The sequence below is a fragment of the Syngnathus acus genome, chromosome 13 (assembly GCF_901709675.1).
Source record: "Syngnathus acus chromosome 13, fSynAcu1.2, whole genome shotgun sequence".
NCBI classification, from domain to species: domain Eukaryota; kingdom Metazoa; phylum Chordata; class Actinopteri; order Syngnathiformes; family Syngnathidae; genus Syngnathus; species Syngnathus acus.
This window is the reverse complement of record NC_051098.1, coordinates 217,475-236,700: the sequence shown is the minus strand read 5'-3', so window position 1 is coordinate 236,700 and position 19,226 is coordinate 217,475. Positions and strand designations below refer to the sequence as shown.

Below are 19,226 nucleotides of genomic sequence, written 5' to 3'. Positions count from 1 at the left end.
TTTATGTTCAAGTTAGTAACATGATAGAATTTGGAAAAAAATCAAGGGGTATAGATACTTTTCTATGCCACTAAATGGCATTGTTTAAGTAGTGAGTAACCAATATTGCCTTTCCTTACCTTTGACTCGCTTAGATGAGGCTAGAAGCAGATGATCCTCAGGCAGAATATGAGTAATGATGTCTATCGCACGTTCTGCATGAAATCTTGCATACAAACAGAGAGATAATTTAACATATATTCAGTAAATTTACTCGGACAGAAAGAAAATGTATTCTAGTCTTATGAAGACCCAATACTTCTTTCAGACAAAACTTACTGATCTAAAGCAATTGTGCTAATAAGCATTTTTAAAAATGTGTATAACTACATATTGTAAATTACATTGATACATCAAATTAATTTCTGAAATTTGTATTGCATTGTATTGTATTGTATTGTATCGTATTGAGTTTTTATCTTGGTTTATTGAAGCAATCAATGTTACAGCCATGAATTAGTCAAGTAGAAGCAAGATGACAACAAAACAACTATTGAATCTGGACACAAATAACCAAATCAAATCAAAATGGTTCGGCATATACCACTGGCTTCAAAGACACTATTGTTTTTCTGTAAAGCGTGTTTATTTGTCGTATGGTGGTGCACAGGGATCTATTTTGGGGCCCTTGCTGTTTTCATTGCATTTGCTGCCCCAAGGTTGAGCACTTCCTTCCACTGCTATGCGGATGTCAGTCAAATCTATTTCCCGCTGAGCAAAAAAGGATACATTCGCCTCATGTCCTGCCTAGACGATTATCAAAGTCTAGATGTCACAGAATTTTCTAAATTGCAATGAAAAGAAAGAAAATATGTTTTTTGGTCCAAGTGGCCCTACATCTCATCAAAATGTATAACATATTTCAATATGAATATAAAAATTTGCTGAAAAATGGATCAGTTAACTACGAGCTAACCGTAAACAAAATGTGATTAATCCTGATTAAATATTTTAATCACTTGACAGCGCGCGCGCGCACACACACACACACACACAAACAAACACACACGCACACAGAGACAGACACATACATATATACAGTGAAACCTCTACTTACAAACGTCAACACTAACGAAAATTTCGAGATACGAACTGGAGCCTCAAGATATTTTGCTTTGACTTATGAACCAAATTTGACATTCGAACCCGTGAGTCTGTCAGAGCGTGTCAGGTAACATTGTGACGTGTGTGCGCGTGTCTCTACCCTTGCCTCGGCCACTTCTTGTGTTCGTCTTGGCGAGTGTCAATATGCTAATATTGACAAGTTCATCTGTAGTCTCCTAAGAAAGCTCGTGCACATCGCGTTGAGCGTAGTCAGAAGAGAGTGTTGCAAATAGAGAACTGAAGAAAACAATACACGATTCGCCCACTCCCACCCGTCTCGCAAGTGCCTACTGCTAAAAAGTCATTACGTCTTTCAAGGTAGAACATTTCAAATTAATATTACAAACCGGATTCGGTTGAAGTTGGGAAATTGTGTAAAATGTAAATAAAAACAAAATACAACGATTTGAAAATCCTTCTCAACCCATATTCAATTGAATACACTACAAAGACAACATATTTAATCTTTAAACTGATAAACTTAATTGTTTTTTTGCCTAATAATGATTAACTTCATGGCTGCAACACGTCCAGTAGAAGTTGGGAAAGGTGGCAAAAAATACTGAGAAAGCTGAGAAAAGCTCATCAAACACCTATTTGAAACATTCCCCATGTGATCAGGCTAATTGGGAACAGGTGACTGGGAAAAAAGGAGCCTCCCCAAACATGATCAGTCCTTCACAAGCAAGGATGGGGCGAGGTTCACCACTTTGCGTGAGAAAATAGTTGAACAGTTTAAGAACAACATTTCTCAAAGCAAAATTGCAAGGAATTTGGGGATTTCAACATCTACGGTCCATAATATCATCAAAAGGTTCAGAGAATCTGGTGAAATCACTGCACGTAAGCGCCACGGCCAGAAACCAAGACTGAATGACCGTGACCTTCGATCCCTCAGGCACTGCTTTAAAAACCGACATGAGTGTGTAAAGGATATCACCAAATGGGCTCAGGAAAACTTCAGAAAACCACTGTCAGTAAATACAGTTCGTCACTACATCAGTAAGTGCGGGTTAAAACTCTACCATGCAAAGCAAAAGCCGTTTGTGAAAAACATCCAGAAACGCCGCTGGGTTCTCTGGGCCCGAGCTCATATAAAATGGACTGAAGCACAATGGAAAACAGTTTTGTGGTCTGAGGAGTCCACTTTTCAAATTGTTTTTGGAAACACTGGACCTCGTGTCCCCCGGACCAAAGAGGAAGCGGACCATCCGGACAGCCAGCATCTGTGATGTATGGGGGTGCATTCGTTCCCATGGCATGGGTGACTTACATTTCTGTGAAAGCAACATAAATGCTGAAAAGTACATACAGACTTTGGAGCAACATATGCTGCCATCCAAGCGACGTCTTTTTCATGGACGCCGCTGCTTATTTCAGCAAGATAATGCCAAGCCACATTCTGCACGTTACAACAGCGTGGCTTCGAAGTAAAAGAATCCAGGTTCTTCCCTGGCCCGCTTGAAGTCCAGACCTGTCTCCCATTGAAAATGTGTGGCGCATTATGAAGCGTAAAATACGACAGGAAAGACCCCGGACTGTTGAACAACAAGCGGTTCATCAAGCAAGAATGGGAAAGAATTCCACATGATAAGCTAAGCGAATTAGTCTCCTCTCTTCCAAAACGTTTATTGAGTGTTATTAAAAGGAAAGGTGATGTAACAAAGTGGTAAACGTGCCCTTTCCCAACTTCTACTGCACGTGTTGCAGCCATGAAATTCTAGGTTAATTATTAGGGGTGTAAATCGCGGGTTTTGCCACGATACGATATCATATCGATACAACGAATCACGATACGATATTTGCCGATATCTTAAAGCCTGCTGTGATTCATTCACGATACATCACGATATAGTGCTCTACGATCGATATAGAACAATATCCTGATTTATAACAATTCATACGCAAAATCAACAAGGTACTGCAAACTCTTTATTTAGGAAATTACAAGAGTATTGTAGTATACAAAGTGCCTATTTTAACACTGAACTTTATCAAATTCCTATAATTTCCTCGTCTTCTTGGACACTAGCCATAGCACCAGCCCAGGAGCCGCGTAGTTGTCGGCTCCCCTTTCACGTGCCTGCTCTGCTCACAACACAACACGCCGCGCACTGCTCCCGGAAAGAGGAATCAAGCAACAATGAACTGGATTTCAAAATAAAGTCGCGTCTAATGTCCGAGGTCAAAAACGGGCGATATAGATCGATGTTTACGTTTAGCATCGATGCCAACAAATCGTAGAGCATTATATCGATTAATCGGTGTATCGATGAATCGTTACAGCCCTATTAATTATTATTTTTAAAAATTAAATAAAGTTTATGAGTTTGAGCATTAAATATGTTGTTTTTGTAGTGTATTCAATTGAATATAGGTTGAAAAGGATTTTCAAATCATTGTATTTTGTTTTTATTTACATTTTACACAATTTCCCAACTTCAACCGAATCCGGTTTGTACATTTTACATTCATTCTCATGGGGAAAATTGCTTATATTTACAAACTTTTCTACCCACGAACCCGATCATGGAACGACTTAAGCGTGTATTCAGACCAGACTGTTTGGTCCACTTTAAAAGGACCAGGGTTTGATTCTAACACCGGTCCGGACCTTTTATGCAGGTGTGAATACATCGAAATGAATCGTGGTGCGGATTACAGAACCGGACCAAGACCCACTTTTTTTAGTCTCGGTTCGCTTCCAAATGGACTCTGGTGCGGTTATATACACAAATATGCAGAGCAGGAATGAAGCACGTAGGACTCGCATGTTTTCCTCCATTTCCGGGTCTGTGCTCTGTGTGCCGCCCTGGTCAGTGCTGTCCAATGGGAGCACAGATTGTCACAAGCGTGGATGTGTTTACAAAATATACTTCACTTGCAAACTGTATTGTCTGAATGGGAACCGCACCATACGAAAAAAATTAAGTCCGCTTTTGGCCCGGACCAAACAAGCGGACTAAAGGAGTTTTCTGACCTGACTACACTCTTAAGTTTGTAAGTTTATATGTCACCCTTACGCCTGCCCGTCAATCACCCGGTAAACCCCGTCTCTCATGCGCTCACAGCCACACCCCGCCAATCAGCTCAATCACCCACACCTGCCGGCTGCTTGTTAATCACCCTACATAAACCCAGTTATCCAGCTACTTCCCTGTCAGTCTGTCCCATGATGCTACCTGTTTGCTCACTGCGGTCTACCCGTCTGACTCCTGTTGCTGACCTGTTCCGTTCGCTGACCCGTCTCGTCTTGCCTGTCGCCCGTCCTGACCATCTGCCCGTTACTGACCATGCTCTGCTTGCCGCCCGCCCCGACAATTAGTCTATTCTTGACCACACTCTGCTCACCGCCCATCCTGAATCTCTGCCCGTCCCCAAGTACGATCACCGCAAACACCCCGCCCTGCTACGCGCTTGCTTTGCTGCTCTCTCCGTCAGGTCAGCTCCTGCTCCCCGGGTTCCCAGCGCGCCGTGGAGCGCGTTCATCCACGTAGCTGCGGCGTCCCACGCCGCGGGACGAGCATCCACCCACTCCTGCTCGAGCTCCAGCACTGCACTTCCCCTTCCCTTGCATTCAATAAAGTCTGTGTTACTCTGCGCTTGGCTGTCCTGCCCTGTCTGTCACATTATGTGTGTGTATTCAGGTTGCCAAAGTGCTGCTTAGGGTGAAGTGAGTTGAATTGACTGCCACCGTACAGTGCTCATATCTCAAGTTTGCACTTAAAAGTCGAAGGAAAAAACAAATGTCAATGCACCAATGTATTTGAAAAGCTTCACATTTCGCTAGACCTTGACTAAAGGTTCAGCTGGAGTTAAAGAAAAACAAAAATGATGACACACTACCCCACTATTGTTAACAAAACATTGTTATGTACTCTATATGTAATGTCCAACAGTATTCACTTTTTTATTTAAATTCACTGTACTCACAGCGCATTATCGAATTTCCCAGAGCTGTACTGGTGAACATAGGAGGAATAGGCCAGGTCTTCATGAGCTGTGGCAACATGGATGTTTTTTCCTCCAAATACAGACTGTCTGATGTCCAGTGCTGTCTGGGATTTGCACAAAAAGAAATTATGTTGTTAGATGCATGCATGTGCCTTTTATTGTTAAAAGTCCGAAAAAAATAGTATTGTAGTATTGTGTTGTAGTACACATTGTGAGCCATTTGTTTTACAACTGTTAAGCTTAGCGATTTACACATCCTTCAGCGAGTCCTTACTTATAAAAAAGGTTTTGAAAATGATGAATGAATAATGGAAGTGTAAATAACAGTTTAAATAATGGTTATAGAGCTATAACACACGTGAGTTAAACACATTTTTGTTGCGGGCCAGTATGTGGTTATGGCTTACCTCTAAGTGCCATTTATGATGTTGAAAACAAATGTTTAAATGTCTCATTGTCATATTAGATCAGGGGTCTCAAACTCCAGTCCTCGGGGCCGCATTCCTACATGTTTTCCAAGTTTCCCTCGTTAAACACACCTGATTCAATTATCAGGCTCCTGCAGAACGTGAGGATGAACTGATCATTTGAATCAGGTGTGTTTAACGAGGGAAACTTGGAAAACTTGTAGGAATGCGGCCCCGAGGACTGGAGTTTGAGACCCCTGTATTACATATACACAACAAATTGAGGGATTACTAGTTCTGAAATTATAAGTGAAGAATCATAGCTCAGTTAATGTGCATATCACTGTAAAAAGGGTAACAAACAATTATTGCAAAATCTCAATATAATTCATTTAATTTAACAATTTAAAATGTTGGTACAGATTTTAGCAACGATCATGGAAATTGACACACGTGATTTGCTTTAGCGGGTTAGACAAAATGATGTAGGGGTTCAGATCTAGCCCCCAGGCCTTGAGTTTGACACCTGTGCTTGAACCCACAGGTTAGAAGGAACCCTCAACTGTTATTAGTATCATAGTTGTTGCGGTTGCTAATGCTCTTGTTCACCCATCATTTCATTCTCAGGACATGCCAATAACAGTTTTCTGGGATATAGACAATAACAGAGTACAGTCAAACCTCGGTTATCGAACATCCTGGTTCTCGAACAAATTGGAACTCGAACAAAAAAATCTAGATTTTTTTGCTTCGGTTGTCGAACAAAATTCGGAGGTCGAACCTCGTGAGATGAGCTGGGAGGACCCGAGAAAACCCGATAAAAAACATATTTTCTAAATTTCAGCGACGGCTCTGTCACAATAATGCGACCAGCGTGGTGCAGTTGCGCGGTCGGCGCTACGGTTGCGTGTTCGCCGCGATCTGACAAAAATGCACAAATGAAAAAATGCTTTAAAGGGGCTTTTTTTTGTCTTGGAACGGATTAAAAAAATTTCCCTTATTTGTAATGGGAAAAATAGATTCGGAATTCGACCGATTCGCTTCTCGAACCGCCTTCCGGAACGGATTGTGGTCGAAAACCGAGGCTTGACTGTAATTGGCTGATTGTTCTGGAATTCTGCATCATTTGTTCTTTCTCAACTTAGTTCAACTCAATCTTATACTATATCGAGCACCTTAAAAATTCCATCGCAGTGAATCAGATATAAGAAAAAAGACACATCGTTAAAACAGTAAACACAATAAAACACTAAAACAGTGGTTCTTAACCGGGGGGGTGAGAATGCTTCCTAGGGGGTGCGAGGATACCCTGGGGGAAATTTAAGACTTTTCGGGGATAATGGTCGGGTAACCGAAAAAAGTGAAAAATTCTGGAAATCAAGAAGTCATTGTGTTAATTGGCATTAGGGATAATTAAGCCTTATAGCTGTAAAGTAAACCAATTATTATTATAATAATTATTTAATATATATAATATATAATACTTTTTATTTATTTATATTTGTATTTTATGTAGTTTTAATTTATTTTTGTAAGTAATAAAGGTAAGTACTGTTAAACGAATAACAATACACAATAAAAACTCGGAAGCTAACATGATTTTGACAGGTATGCTTCAGAACACAGTTACTCAGAAAACATTGATCACAACGTGTCTAGTACGTGTCACTCACTGCATAAGCCTGCTTCAGCTTCAACTGTTAGTTTCTCTTCAGTCATCAGCCGAGGTAGACCTAAGAAGGTATGTATGTGTACTGCCTCGTGCTGTATATTTAGTAGTAATACGCTTTTCTCATAATTAGAATGCCATGCTATAATAATTAATAAGCTCTCAGTGTTCATAGTTTATATACATTTTTTTGTAAAAATCAAACATGTACAAGTTTACAATGTAATGTGGTGTGATATTGTGCATGTAAACTTTACATGCATTATTTTGTTGTCAGTTATGTAAATAAAGAATTAAATACATGATGGTTTTGTTACTTACACATTATGATTAAGATACGTACATATCAATATTGCTTTTCATCAATTCTGGAAGGGGGTGCGGGAACTGGTTGGTGAATTGAATGGGGTGCGAACAAGGAAAAAGGTTAAGAACCACTGCACTAAAACTATGCCGTCAAGTCTCATGTTGAGTGGAAAACCAAAGAATAGAAACGCAATGAGTTTAAAATGAGTTTAAAAGATAGACAGTGGCGCTTGCCGAACATTTAATGGAAGGTCACTCTAAATGGCATGGACTGATCACGGTACTAGTAATTGAGTCTGGTCACAGTCGCATCAAGTGCAATTCTGAGGTGGGGAAAACCTGAACAAAAACACAGTGGAATGAACTAATCAGTGAAGAGTGGATGTGACGTAAAAAAAAACCCACATCTTTTGTAATAAATGCTTTTAATGCTGTTCACTGCTGGGGTTTTAATATGTAACTATGTGTTTCATTCACTATTACACTTTAAATAACTGTATAACTGTAAAAAAATATTTCCTCTCTTGTACGCCTTTTTGAATGTTATGAGGATAGACTTTCAACACCAAAGTATGACGTTGTTCATTAACAATATGTTGCCGCAAGTAAATCAATTTGATTGCACGGTTCAGTTTGAAACTGGCTGAGCCAAGGTCGATGGTGGGCTGACCAGACCCATTTCTTTCCTGCAGAAAGAAAGTGGGTTTTACTCTCCAAGCTACATTCCAAAAGGTGGGCCGACATGGAAAAATATTGATCCCACTGAGGATCTGCTTTGTCTTCAATACCTCCAGTCGGGTCTGGTCGGCTGACCTGAGGCACCAGGCAGCTACGCATAAGTATATTCTGTAAATACTTGGTGATTTTTCTCTTGTAGCCACTGGCTTTCTTTCACTTTCATATGTGGTGGGGCTTCGCATTCCAAATGAATAATGCCATTCGTAGTTTACAGCATGCCTTCAACTTGTCCATAAATAGTATTTTTTCTTAACACCAATTTGGCAGGTGCAGCCCTAACCAAGCCTTGTTGATGAAGCCTGCTTGGATCAGAGGTGACATGTCTTCAAAGATAACCACAACAGTTTAGTTATGTCATAATTGTTCTCTGGCACCACAAATGTGTTCATTCCTGTGGAAATGATCAATATTAAAAAAATGAGTCATATTATTTAATGATTCACACCAGCTGTCAGCAACATTTTTGAAACTTAACATTTTTAAAATGTCTACATTTTTACAAGCTATTGTTTTTAAATTTCACACATGATTAAAATATAAATGTCATAGTTGTATCTCAACATAAAAGAAGAATACATTGAGACTTGCGAGGCGGCGTGGAGCGAGTATGCGTAATGCAGAAAATTTATGTTGAAGGGAGACAGATATTTTTTTACACCGAGGTACTGAAACACGCAAATCCCATGGCTAAGAACATTCTGAAATAAAAAAGAAAAGTGCATCCCTGAGTAGAATCAGGATCCACTGGTCTGAAAAGGTCAGAAGAGATTAAGGACAATGTATAATCAGGTCGGCAGGGTGATTACAAAGGTGAAAAAAAGCATAGGAGTGTCTTGCTTCAGTTGAAGACTTTACAAAGGCCCTTTACAAAGGGTGTGCGCAAACAGAGACATGCAATTTCTGTTAAAAAGACATTACTTGCTTATGAATTTGGTGTTTAAAGGAGACATATCTCGTAAAATTGACTTTTTTGGCTTTTAAAAACATTTTCTTGTGTATCTGGAGTATCCAGGAGTGTAGAAAAGTGTCATATATGCCTCCAGGTGCTGCAGAGATACTGTTATGATCATTTTGGGGGCTATTTTTTACTATGTTCAGATTTCTCAGTTTTCTATGATGTTTTTTTATCTATTAGATCACATCCGTTGGGGTGGGACAAACCAAACAAGGTAATGGGTATTGCCAAACAGAAATCCGAGTAATAAACATGGCGGATTCGCAAAGACGAATCCGCTTTGTATATTACTCGGTGAGATTTTTGTAGTTCAAACAACTCAAGGATGCCGAAGTGGAGGGATCAAAATGTTCCGTTGTTGGACGCATCAATCCACACAAATCAGTGCACAACATCAGAACCTCAAAGAAGTGCCTGGTCAAATTTCATTTTTCAAGCAGTGTTCCCACGTCTGTGGGCAAAGTCTTGCTTGTTAAGGAGTGTTTCAGAAATATTTTGCCAGTATAGAGAAGGATTTGCCTTTAGACTTCATTTCGTTGATGGTTCAGTTCCTTCAATCTATGGAAACGACTGACACGATAAAGCGGGAAGTTTGAGAAGCCACAAGAATAATAAACTGTATTTCACTTTAATAATATTGTGTGTCTGCACTCGTTTTCATAGCATTAGCGTCAGTCTCTCTGCTGCTCACTCTTCAGAGAAGATGCAAAGAGGAGAACAACTTGCAACTGGCCACCTTAAATACTACTGGAGATGTTTTGTAAAGAAATATACCTTCAACCAGAATCCATACTCTCATTGGAAGCTATAGGAAGTGTTTAGAGGCTGTTATTTCTGCAAAAGGAGGATCTACTAAATATTGATGTCATTTTTCTGTTGGGGTGCCCAAATTTATGCACCTGCCTACTTTTGTTCAAGTACCGTAATTTCTGGACTATAAGCCGCATCGGACTATAAACCGCACCAGCTAAAATTCGGGGATATTTTAGTTTTTTTCTTATATAAACCGCACCGGACTATAAGCCGCACGTGCACACGAGTTTTTTTACAAAGAAAGACAGTACACAGAAAGCCTTTTTAAAGTTTTAATAACATACTTTAACATGTCTTTCTAAACATTGCCTGTGACGCAGCAGTAGTACCGCAGCAACACGGAAGTGTGCACGCGAGTTATTAACAAAGAAAGACTGGACACAGAAAGCTTTTTTAAAGTTTTAATAACATACCTTAACATTTATTTCCAAACACTGCCTGTGACGCGGCAGTAATACCGCAGCAACACGGAAGTAACACAGCACTAATAGGGTTTGATTAAATAAAACATACCGTAAAAGTCACTGAGACGCGGCGGTAACACAGCAGCAACACGGTAGCACAGCACTAACAGGGCTGATTAAAAAAGCATACAAGTAAAAGTAAAAAAAAAGAGCTTCATCGTCTTCATCTTCCTCCTGTGCATTGAAACCATCGAAGTCTTCCGATTGGAATAGCGTTAGTTATCCTTTGCCACACACTTTCTCAGTATCTCTTTCGTCGTCGGTTTTATGCATTTCTTCTAGCATTTTCCATGATGAGGATCTGTTCATGCTAATTTTATTCATGCACGAAGCGCTAAATTACATTAAACTAGCGAGCGACACGTATAGCTCCAGAGTAGACGGGACCACGAAATAAAGAAACGGGTGATGCAACACAATGTCATCAACATCGACTGCCTTTAGCTTAAAAGCGGCATCATATTTATTTCTTTTGTCCCCCATAATGACGGTTTGTGTATAAAAGCTTCCTTTCAGTAATGTCCGTCTTGATCTCGTTCTGTCTCTCCTTTGTGTGAATTATATGGCACTATTTGCCTGGCGGATGGACATGCGATCAACACACCACTTTTCTGCCCAGTGACCGTGTCCACATATCCCTCCGCCCAGCAAAGCGGTGCCGCACAACAGCCTTTTTACGAGTGTATAAAAGTGATCAAGTCATCACAAAAATCACGGAAATAATCATATATAAGCCCCCCATAATGATGGTTTGTGTATAAAAGCTTCCTTTCAGTAATGTCCGTCTTGATCTCGTTCTGTCTCATCTTTGAGTAAATTTTACGGCACTATTTGCCTGGCGGATGGACATGCGATCAACACACCACTTTTCTCCCCAGTGACCATGTCATATATCCCTCCGCCCAGCAAAGCGGTGCTGCACAACAGCAGTCCACAGCCTTTTTACGAGTATATAAAAGTGATCAAGTCGTCACAAAAATCACAGAAAAAATCATATATAAGCCCCCCATAATGACGGTTTGTGTATAAAAGCTTCCTTTCAGTATTGTCCGTCTTGATCTCGTTCTGTCTCATCTTTGTGTAAATTTTACGGCACTATTTGCCTGGCGGATGGACATGCGATCAACACACCACTTTTCTCCCCAGTGACCGTGTCATACATCCCTCCGCCCAGCAAAGCAGTGCCGCACAACAGCGGTCCACAGCCTTTTTACGAGTGTATAAAAGTGATCAAGTCATCATAAAAATCACGGAAAAAATCCCATATAAGCCGCACCGGACTATAAGCCGCAGGGTTAAAAATTTGAGAAAAAGTCGCGATTTATAGTCCGAAATTTACGGTAATGATTGCACAGTTTCTGTAAATCCTATAAACTTCATTTCACTTCTCAAATATCACTGTGTTTGTCTGCAATATATTTAACTGAAATTGCTGATTCGAACAACCGATGATTTACAGGGTCCGGCAAAATAATCGGACACATTTGTAGGTTTAATAAAATGCAAATAAATTAAAGAAATAAAAAGTATTTTTTTTTGTATAATGCCGTTTGTTTTGTTTCGTTTCGTTTCATTTCATTTTCGTTTCGTTTTCGAATAATGTTATTTTGTTTCGTTTCAGTTGCTAACATGAATTGGACCGGTGAGCATCGCGCTTTCATTGTGGAAACGTTTATCAAGAACGAATCTGTAACTGCAACACAATGAGCGTTCCGTTTGCGCTTCAGACTTGGTAGACATGATCCGTACCTGCTCGAAACACGATCTTGTTATGGGTTACTAACTTCAGATCCAGTGGATCAGCATTGAAACGAAAATCAACCGGCTGACCTCGCACCGCCAGAACGGCAGAAAATGTGGCAGCGGTAAGACCAAAATAACATGATTCAAAAACGAAAATGAAATGAAACAAAACAAAATGGCATATGTACTTTTCAAAAATAAAAAATAAACAATTTATTTCTTTAATTTATTTGCATTTTATTAAACCTACAAATGGCGGCTCGGTGGGGCACTGGGTAGCACGTCCGCCTCTCATTTAGGAGGGTGCGGGTTCGATTCCACCTCCGGCCCTCCCTGTGTGGAGTTTGCATGTTCTCCCTGGGCCCGCGTGGGTTTTCTCCGGGCACTCCGGTTTCCTCCCACATCCCAAAAACATGCTTGGTAGGCCGATTGAGCACTCCAAATTGTCCCGAGGTGTGAGTGCGAGTACGAATGGTTGTTTGTCTCTGTGTGCCCTGCGATTGGCTGGCAACCAATACTGGTGGTGGTATTCTATTACTAGTAAATAAATTATATGCACACACAGTAACCCCAATCACAACAGAAACTGAAACAATGCAACTGGTCATCAGCTTTACCAACCAACATGCAATCACAGTTATTGCCAGTTACAGGCCGCCAAACACAAACCCCACAGATTATATTAAAAATTGATCCAATATTATAAAAAATATAAAAACAAAGGAATATATCATAATTGGCGACTTGAACTTAGACTACAAAGACAAATCATCCAAACCTCTAAAAAGCATGGCAGAAAAATTAGGACTCCACCAACTGATAAAAGAACCAACTAGAATACTGTGTCACACTCGCAGCTCTATTCTCATCTTCACCAATCAACCCGCAAAATATAGCACATCAGGAGTCATCCACGTAGCTGTATCAGACCATTCTCTCATATACACAGTTAGGAAAAACCCGAAACCTCGGAAAAATCATCAACAGTGCACTATTTCAAATATACCAAGATCTAAGCTACCACAGTATGAAACCGAAATAAAGAATATTGATTGGAGCAATCAACTAGCACTCACCGACCCAGAACAAATCTTAGCAGATTTCCAGGATCAGAGGCGTAGCCAGGAATCTTTCCAGTAGGGGCGCACGCCCACAGGAAAAAAAATCGAACATTACCCACGCCGTTCGCTGATCGCTAAAACAACATCCGGGTCCGAGAGGCAAACGGTGAATTGATAACATCGCGCACATAGAATAGCGCAAGCACATTCGCGCAAGACCGAAAGAAAAAAACGGCATGAAAATGAAGAATCGAAAAAGCTCGATTTTTTTCAACCGGGGCGCAGGGAGTCCTAACCGGGGCGCCGCCCCGGCTCGCCCCGGCTTGGCTACGCCTCTGTCCAGGATCGTATAGAAGCCATACGGAAAAAATACACTACTACCAGAAAACTCAGTCTACGACAGAATAAATTACCATGGATAAACTCAGATATTCTCAATTTAATCGCACAGAAAACCACTGCACTGAAATTGTATAGGTTAATAAAAACTATTGAAAATAAAACAGCTCTCACACATCTTAGAAATAAATGCACCTTAGAGATAAGTAAGGCTAAAACCACTTACTTCCAGAAGCAAATCACTCAGGCCGCCACGGACCCCAAAATCCTCTGGCAGACACTAAAATCCATCACTGGGCAAACTCATGAAAATACAAACAACAACATACAAATATCTTTACAAAATACACTCACTACTGATCAGGAACAGATTGCAAATGCATTTAATAATTACTTCATCACCTCTATTAAAGAACTGACAGAACACTTTGATCCTTCGTCTCCACCCACACCTATAACTCCCTCATCAGACAAGCTAACCTTTTCTGAGATTACGCTCTCAGAGTTATCCAGTATTCTCAGCTCACTCAATAACTCAAAGGCCAAAGACATATATGAACTAAACACAGACTTTTACAAAACCCAGGCCAGTAGCTTCCGACCCCTAATCCTCCATTTAATCAATCTCTGCATAAGACATTCCATATTTCCGACTGCGTGGAAAAAAGCAAAAATTACCCCCATATTTAAATCAGACGACCGAACAACCCTATCCAACTACCGTCCCATATCAATCCTCCCACCTATATCAAAACCTTTAGAAAAAACCCTGTCAAAACAACTTATAGAATATCTTGAAACAAACAACCTTCTCAACAACTCACAGTTTGGCTTCCGATCAGCTCGTTCTACACTATCTGCACAGCTACTACTCACAGAATATATACGCACTTCTCTTAATAAAGGCCACATCACAGGAGCAGTCTGTAGATTTCCGTAAAGCCTTTGACACAGTTAATCACCAAATACTCCATAACAAACTATGTTCCTTTCATCTCTCCCCCTCAGTGCTAACTATGCTCTCATCATACCTCTCGGATATAATCCAGGTTGTTAATATTGGTCAGGCCACATCTACTCCATTACCATCTCCCACTGGTGTCCCCCAGGGCAGCATACTGGGCCCATTATTATTCATTATGTACATCAATGACAAGCCTAATATGCAAACAAACTCAAATCATATTATATGCTGACGACACAGTTATTTTCACCTCAGATTCGAACATCGAAACCATAAACTCCAAACTTACTTCTGATCTCCAGCTCCTACATGTGGCTAAAAGTAAACCATCTGATGATCAATATAAAAAAAAACTGAAATAATGTACTTCCACTCCCCTAGGAAAAACATCTCCATAACTGTCCCATTACTCTATCCGATCAAACTCTAGTAGTCACAAACACATATAAATATCTTGGAGTGCACTTAGACTCCCACCTCACCTACAAAAAACATGTTAACAATCTCACTAATAAACTCAAACAGAAAATGTATGTCTATAACAAGATCAGGCCATATCTCACCCACAATGTCTCAAATATTTATCTATATTATATCATACTGTCTAACGTACTGTCTTCCCATTTGGTCTCTCACCACAAAAGAAACTCTGGATCCTATAGCCAGACTATACGATAGAGCATACAAAATACATGGCAGACTATCAATCTGGACCCATCACTGCACGTCACTTGCACGCTCCAATGCACTAACCTTCCAGAATTACACAATTCTCATGGCAATAAAACTCTTCTATCAACTACACACAAATTCTCTCCCACCTGTAGTTAATTCACTCATCCCAGGCCGTAATGAAAGACAGGCCCGCATCACCCGCTCAGTTACACAGGACCTCATCCGAACCCCAGCATACCAAAACAATTTTGGTCATAACTCATTTATCCGCACATCTATTTTGATCTGGAATAAGATACCCCTTCAAATCAGATCAGCCACCTCTATTATGCAATTTAAACGGCTATACACATATTTTTTAATAACAAACCAAATTTGCACCCATTAACAATAAGATATATATATATATTGTATATATTGTATTGAAATGTGTGTAATGTTATAGGAACCTGCTGTAAAACAGTTCTTGAACTGAGTCAGGCCAGTCCATGAAACTTTGATGTTACATGTCAACCTTTCCTTTAAATAAACTAAACCGGTTCAGGGTGTCCCCCGCCTACTGCCCAATGACGGCTGGGATAGGCTCCAGCACACCCGCGACCCCCGTGGGGACTAAGCGGTACAGAAAATGGATGGAACCTACAAATGTGTCACATCATTTTGCCAGACCCTGTATAAAGGAAAATCTTGAAAATGATCAGGGGTGCCCATATACACCGTAATTTCTGGACTATAAGCCGCTAGTTTTAGCTCAACTTTTGAGACCTGCGGCTTGTTGTCCGGTGCGGCGTATCTATGGATTTTTCGTGATTTTTGTGAGGACTAATACACATATACACTCGTAAAAGGCTGTGGCCCACTGCTGTGCGGCACCGCTTTGCTGGGCGGAGGGATATGTGACACGGTCACTGGGGAGAAAAGTGGTGTGCATGTTCATCCGCCAGGCAAATAGTGCCGTATAATTCACACAAAGAAGAGACAGATTGAGATCAAGACGGACATTACTGAAGAAAGGAAGCCTTTATACACAAACCCTCTTTATGGGGGACATAAGAAATGCATATGATGCCGCTTTAAAGTTAAAGGCAGTCGATTTGGCTCTTAACGTAGGAACTAAGGCTGCTCATGCATGCACTTCAGAGGTTTCTTTCGGTCACTAGGGGGCACTGGGCTATTGATGAGATTTTGTTGCGTCACCGTTTTCTTTATTTATTTCCTGGTCACGTCTACTCTGGAGCTATATGGAGCAGTTTAATGTAACTTAGCATTTTGTGCTTGAATAAAATTCGCATGAACAGACCTTCATCAAGGAAAATGTTAGAAGAAATGCATAAAAGCTACAATGAAAGAGAGACTGAGAAAGTGTATGTTGAAGTATATCTGACGCTATTCCAATCCGACACTGAGGAGGAATACTTAGATGTTTCAGTGCACAGGAGAAAGATGAAGAGAGCTCTCAGTGACTTTTACTGGTATGTTTTTTTAACCAGCCCTGTTAGTGCTGTGCTACTGTGTTGCTGCTGTGTTACCGCCGCGTCTCAGTGACTTTTACCGGTATGTTTTTTTATCCAGCCCTATTAGTGCTGTTACTTTCGTGTTGCTGCTGTGTTATTGCCGCGTCACAGGCATTGTTTGGAAAGAAAAGTGAAGGTATGTTATTAAAACTTTGAAAACTCTTTCTGTGTACCGTCTTTCTTTGTTAAAAACTCACGGGCACATGCGGCTTTTAGTATGGTGCGGCTTATTTATGAAGAAAAAACAAGATTCTCCCCTAATTTTTGCTGGTGAGGCTTATAATCAAGTGAGGCTTATAGTCCAGAAATTACGGTAAATATATATACAGTGCTGGCCAAAGGTATTGGTACCCCTGCAATTCTGAAGAAAATGATTGTAATTACAAATGCTTTGATATTAAAATGTTTATTTTGTTTGCCATTAATGTAAAACTACAGAAATAATTTTCCAAAAAGCCAAATTGGATATAATTCCACACCAAACATAAAAAAGGGGGTAGACAAAAGTATTGGCGCCCTTTGCAAAATCACGTGATGCTTCTCCAATTTGTGTACTTAACAGTACCTGTTACTTACCTGTGGCACATAACAGGTGGCGGCAATCAGTAAATCAGGCTTGCAGACAGTTAAAATGGATTAAAGTTGACTCAACATCTGTCCTGTGTCCTTGTGTGTACACAAGCATTATACACAATTTATGCCGAAAAATATTTTCGCCATTGAGCATGGTGAAAAAAATATCAAAGAACTGTCTGAGGACTTGAGAAGCAAAATTGTGAGTAAGCATGGGCCATCTCAAGGCTACAAGTCCATTTCCAAAGACCTGGATGTTTCTGTGTCTACTGTGTGCAGTGTCATCAAGAAGTTTGAAGCCCATGGCACTGTGGCCAACCTCCCTAGATGTGGCCAAAAAAAATTGACGAGAGATTTCAACGAAGGATTGTGCGGATGGTGGATAAAAAACCTCGACTAACATCCAAACAAGTTCGAGCTATCCTGCAGTCCAAGGGTACAACAATGACAACTCATACAATCCGTTGCCGTCTGAATGAAAAGAGACTCAATGGAAGACACCCACTTCTGACCCAGAGACATAAAAAAAATGGGCTGGAGTTTGCCGAAACTTACCTGAGAAAGGCAAAAACGTTTTGGAAGAATGTTCTCTGGTCAGATGAGACAAAAATTGAGCTTTTTGGGAAAAGGCATCAACACAGAGGTGACAGGAAAAAAAAACGAGGCCTTCAAAGAAAAGAACACGGTCTCTATAGTCAAACATGGCGGCGGTTCCCTTATGTTTTGGGGTTGCTTTGCTGCCTCTGGCACTGTACTGCTTGACTGTGTGCATGGCATTGTGAAGTCTGAAGACGACCAACAAATTTTGCAGCATAATGTAGGGCCCAGTGTGAGAAACTGGGTCTCCCTAAGAGGTCATGGGTCTTTCAGCAAGACAATGACCCAAAACACACTTCAAAAAGCACTAGAAAATGGTTTGAGAGAAAGCACCTTCTAAAGTTGCCAGCAATGAGTCCAGACCTGAATACCATAGAACACCTGTGGAGAGATCTCAAAATGGCAGTTTAGAGAAGGCACCCTTCAAATCTCAGCGACTTGAAGTTTGCCAAAAATGAATGGTCTAAAATTCCAGCAGAGCATTGTAAGAAACTCACTGATGGTTACCGGAAGCGGTTGTTCACAGTTATTTCATCTAAAGAATGGGCTACCAAGTATTAGGCTTAGGGTGCCAATACATTTGTCCGGCCCATTTTTGGAATTTTGTGTAAAATTACAATTCATTTGACTCTTTCCATTCTCTTTTGTGAAGCAAAATAAATGAAGATATTACCGTATTTTCACGACCATAAGGCGCACATAAAAGCCTTTAATTTTCTCCAAAAACAAAAGTGCGCCTTTTGTGTGGACCAAATTCAAAAATCTGTAAAGTTGTTTTGTGTGATTTCCGTAATATACGGGCATAATATGAAGACCCGATGAACCAATCAGAGAACATATGTTTTATCTACGCAGATCGGGACAAAAAAAACAATCAGAGGACTAGACGTAACACGTAGACGTGTACGTACCTTCGCCACCATTGGTAAATAAATACTATCGTTTGTGCAAATCTGTAAAGTTGTTTTGTGTGGCTTCTGCTACACAGAGACGTAATACACAGGCACCCGATGAACCGTTTTACGTAGTTCTGGGCGGTAGACCAATCAGAGGACTGGACGTGACACGTAGAGCAATACGTACTTCCGCCACCATTGGTAAATAATACTATGGTCCGAGCAAAGTACGTACCTCTGTCGCCATTGATAAATGAATACTACCCTTTGTACAAGTTTGTAGAGTTGTTTTGTGTGGCTTCCGCCACACAGAGACGTAATAAAGTAATATGTAGACCCGATGAACCAATCAGAGGACATTACGTTTTACGTAGATTGGGGCGGTAAACCAATCAGAGGACGTCACGTAACACGT

At 40.5% G+C, this 19,226-nt stretch overlaps 1 protein-coding gene across 2 annotated transcripts in view; it reads right to left on the bottom strand.

Annotated features, from left to right (window-relative positions):
- Nucleotides 1–19,226, bottom strand: part of appbp2 (amyloid beta precursor protein (cytoplasmic tail) binding protein 2) — a 226,908-nt gene that overhangs the window by 75,481 nt on the left and 132,201 nt on the right. For both annotated transcript variants that reach the window (XM_037268417.1, XM_037268418.1), the window contains exons 9-10: nt 5,077–5,201; nt 120–205 (exon numbers count right to left, since the gene is read on the bottom strand). In XM_037268417.1, coding sequence (XP_037124312.1) covers nt 120–205; nt 5,077–5,201 — 211 coding nt within the window. The remainder of the gene's footprint in view (nt 1–119; nt 206–5,076; nt 5,202–19,226) is intronic.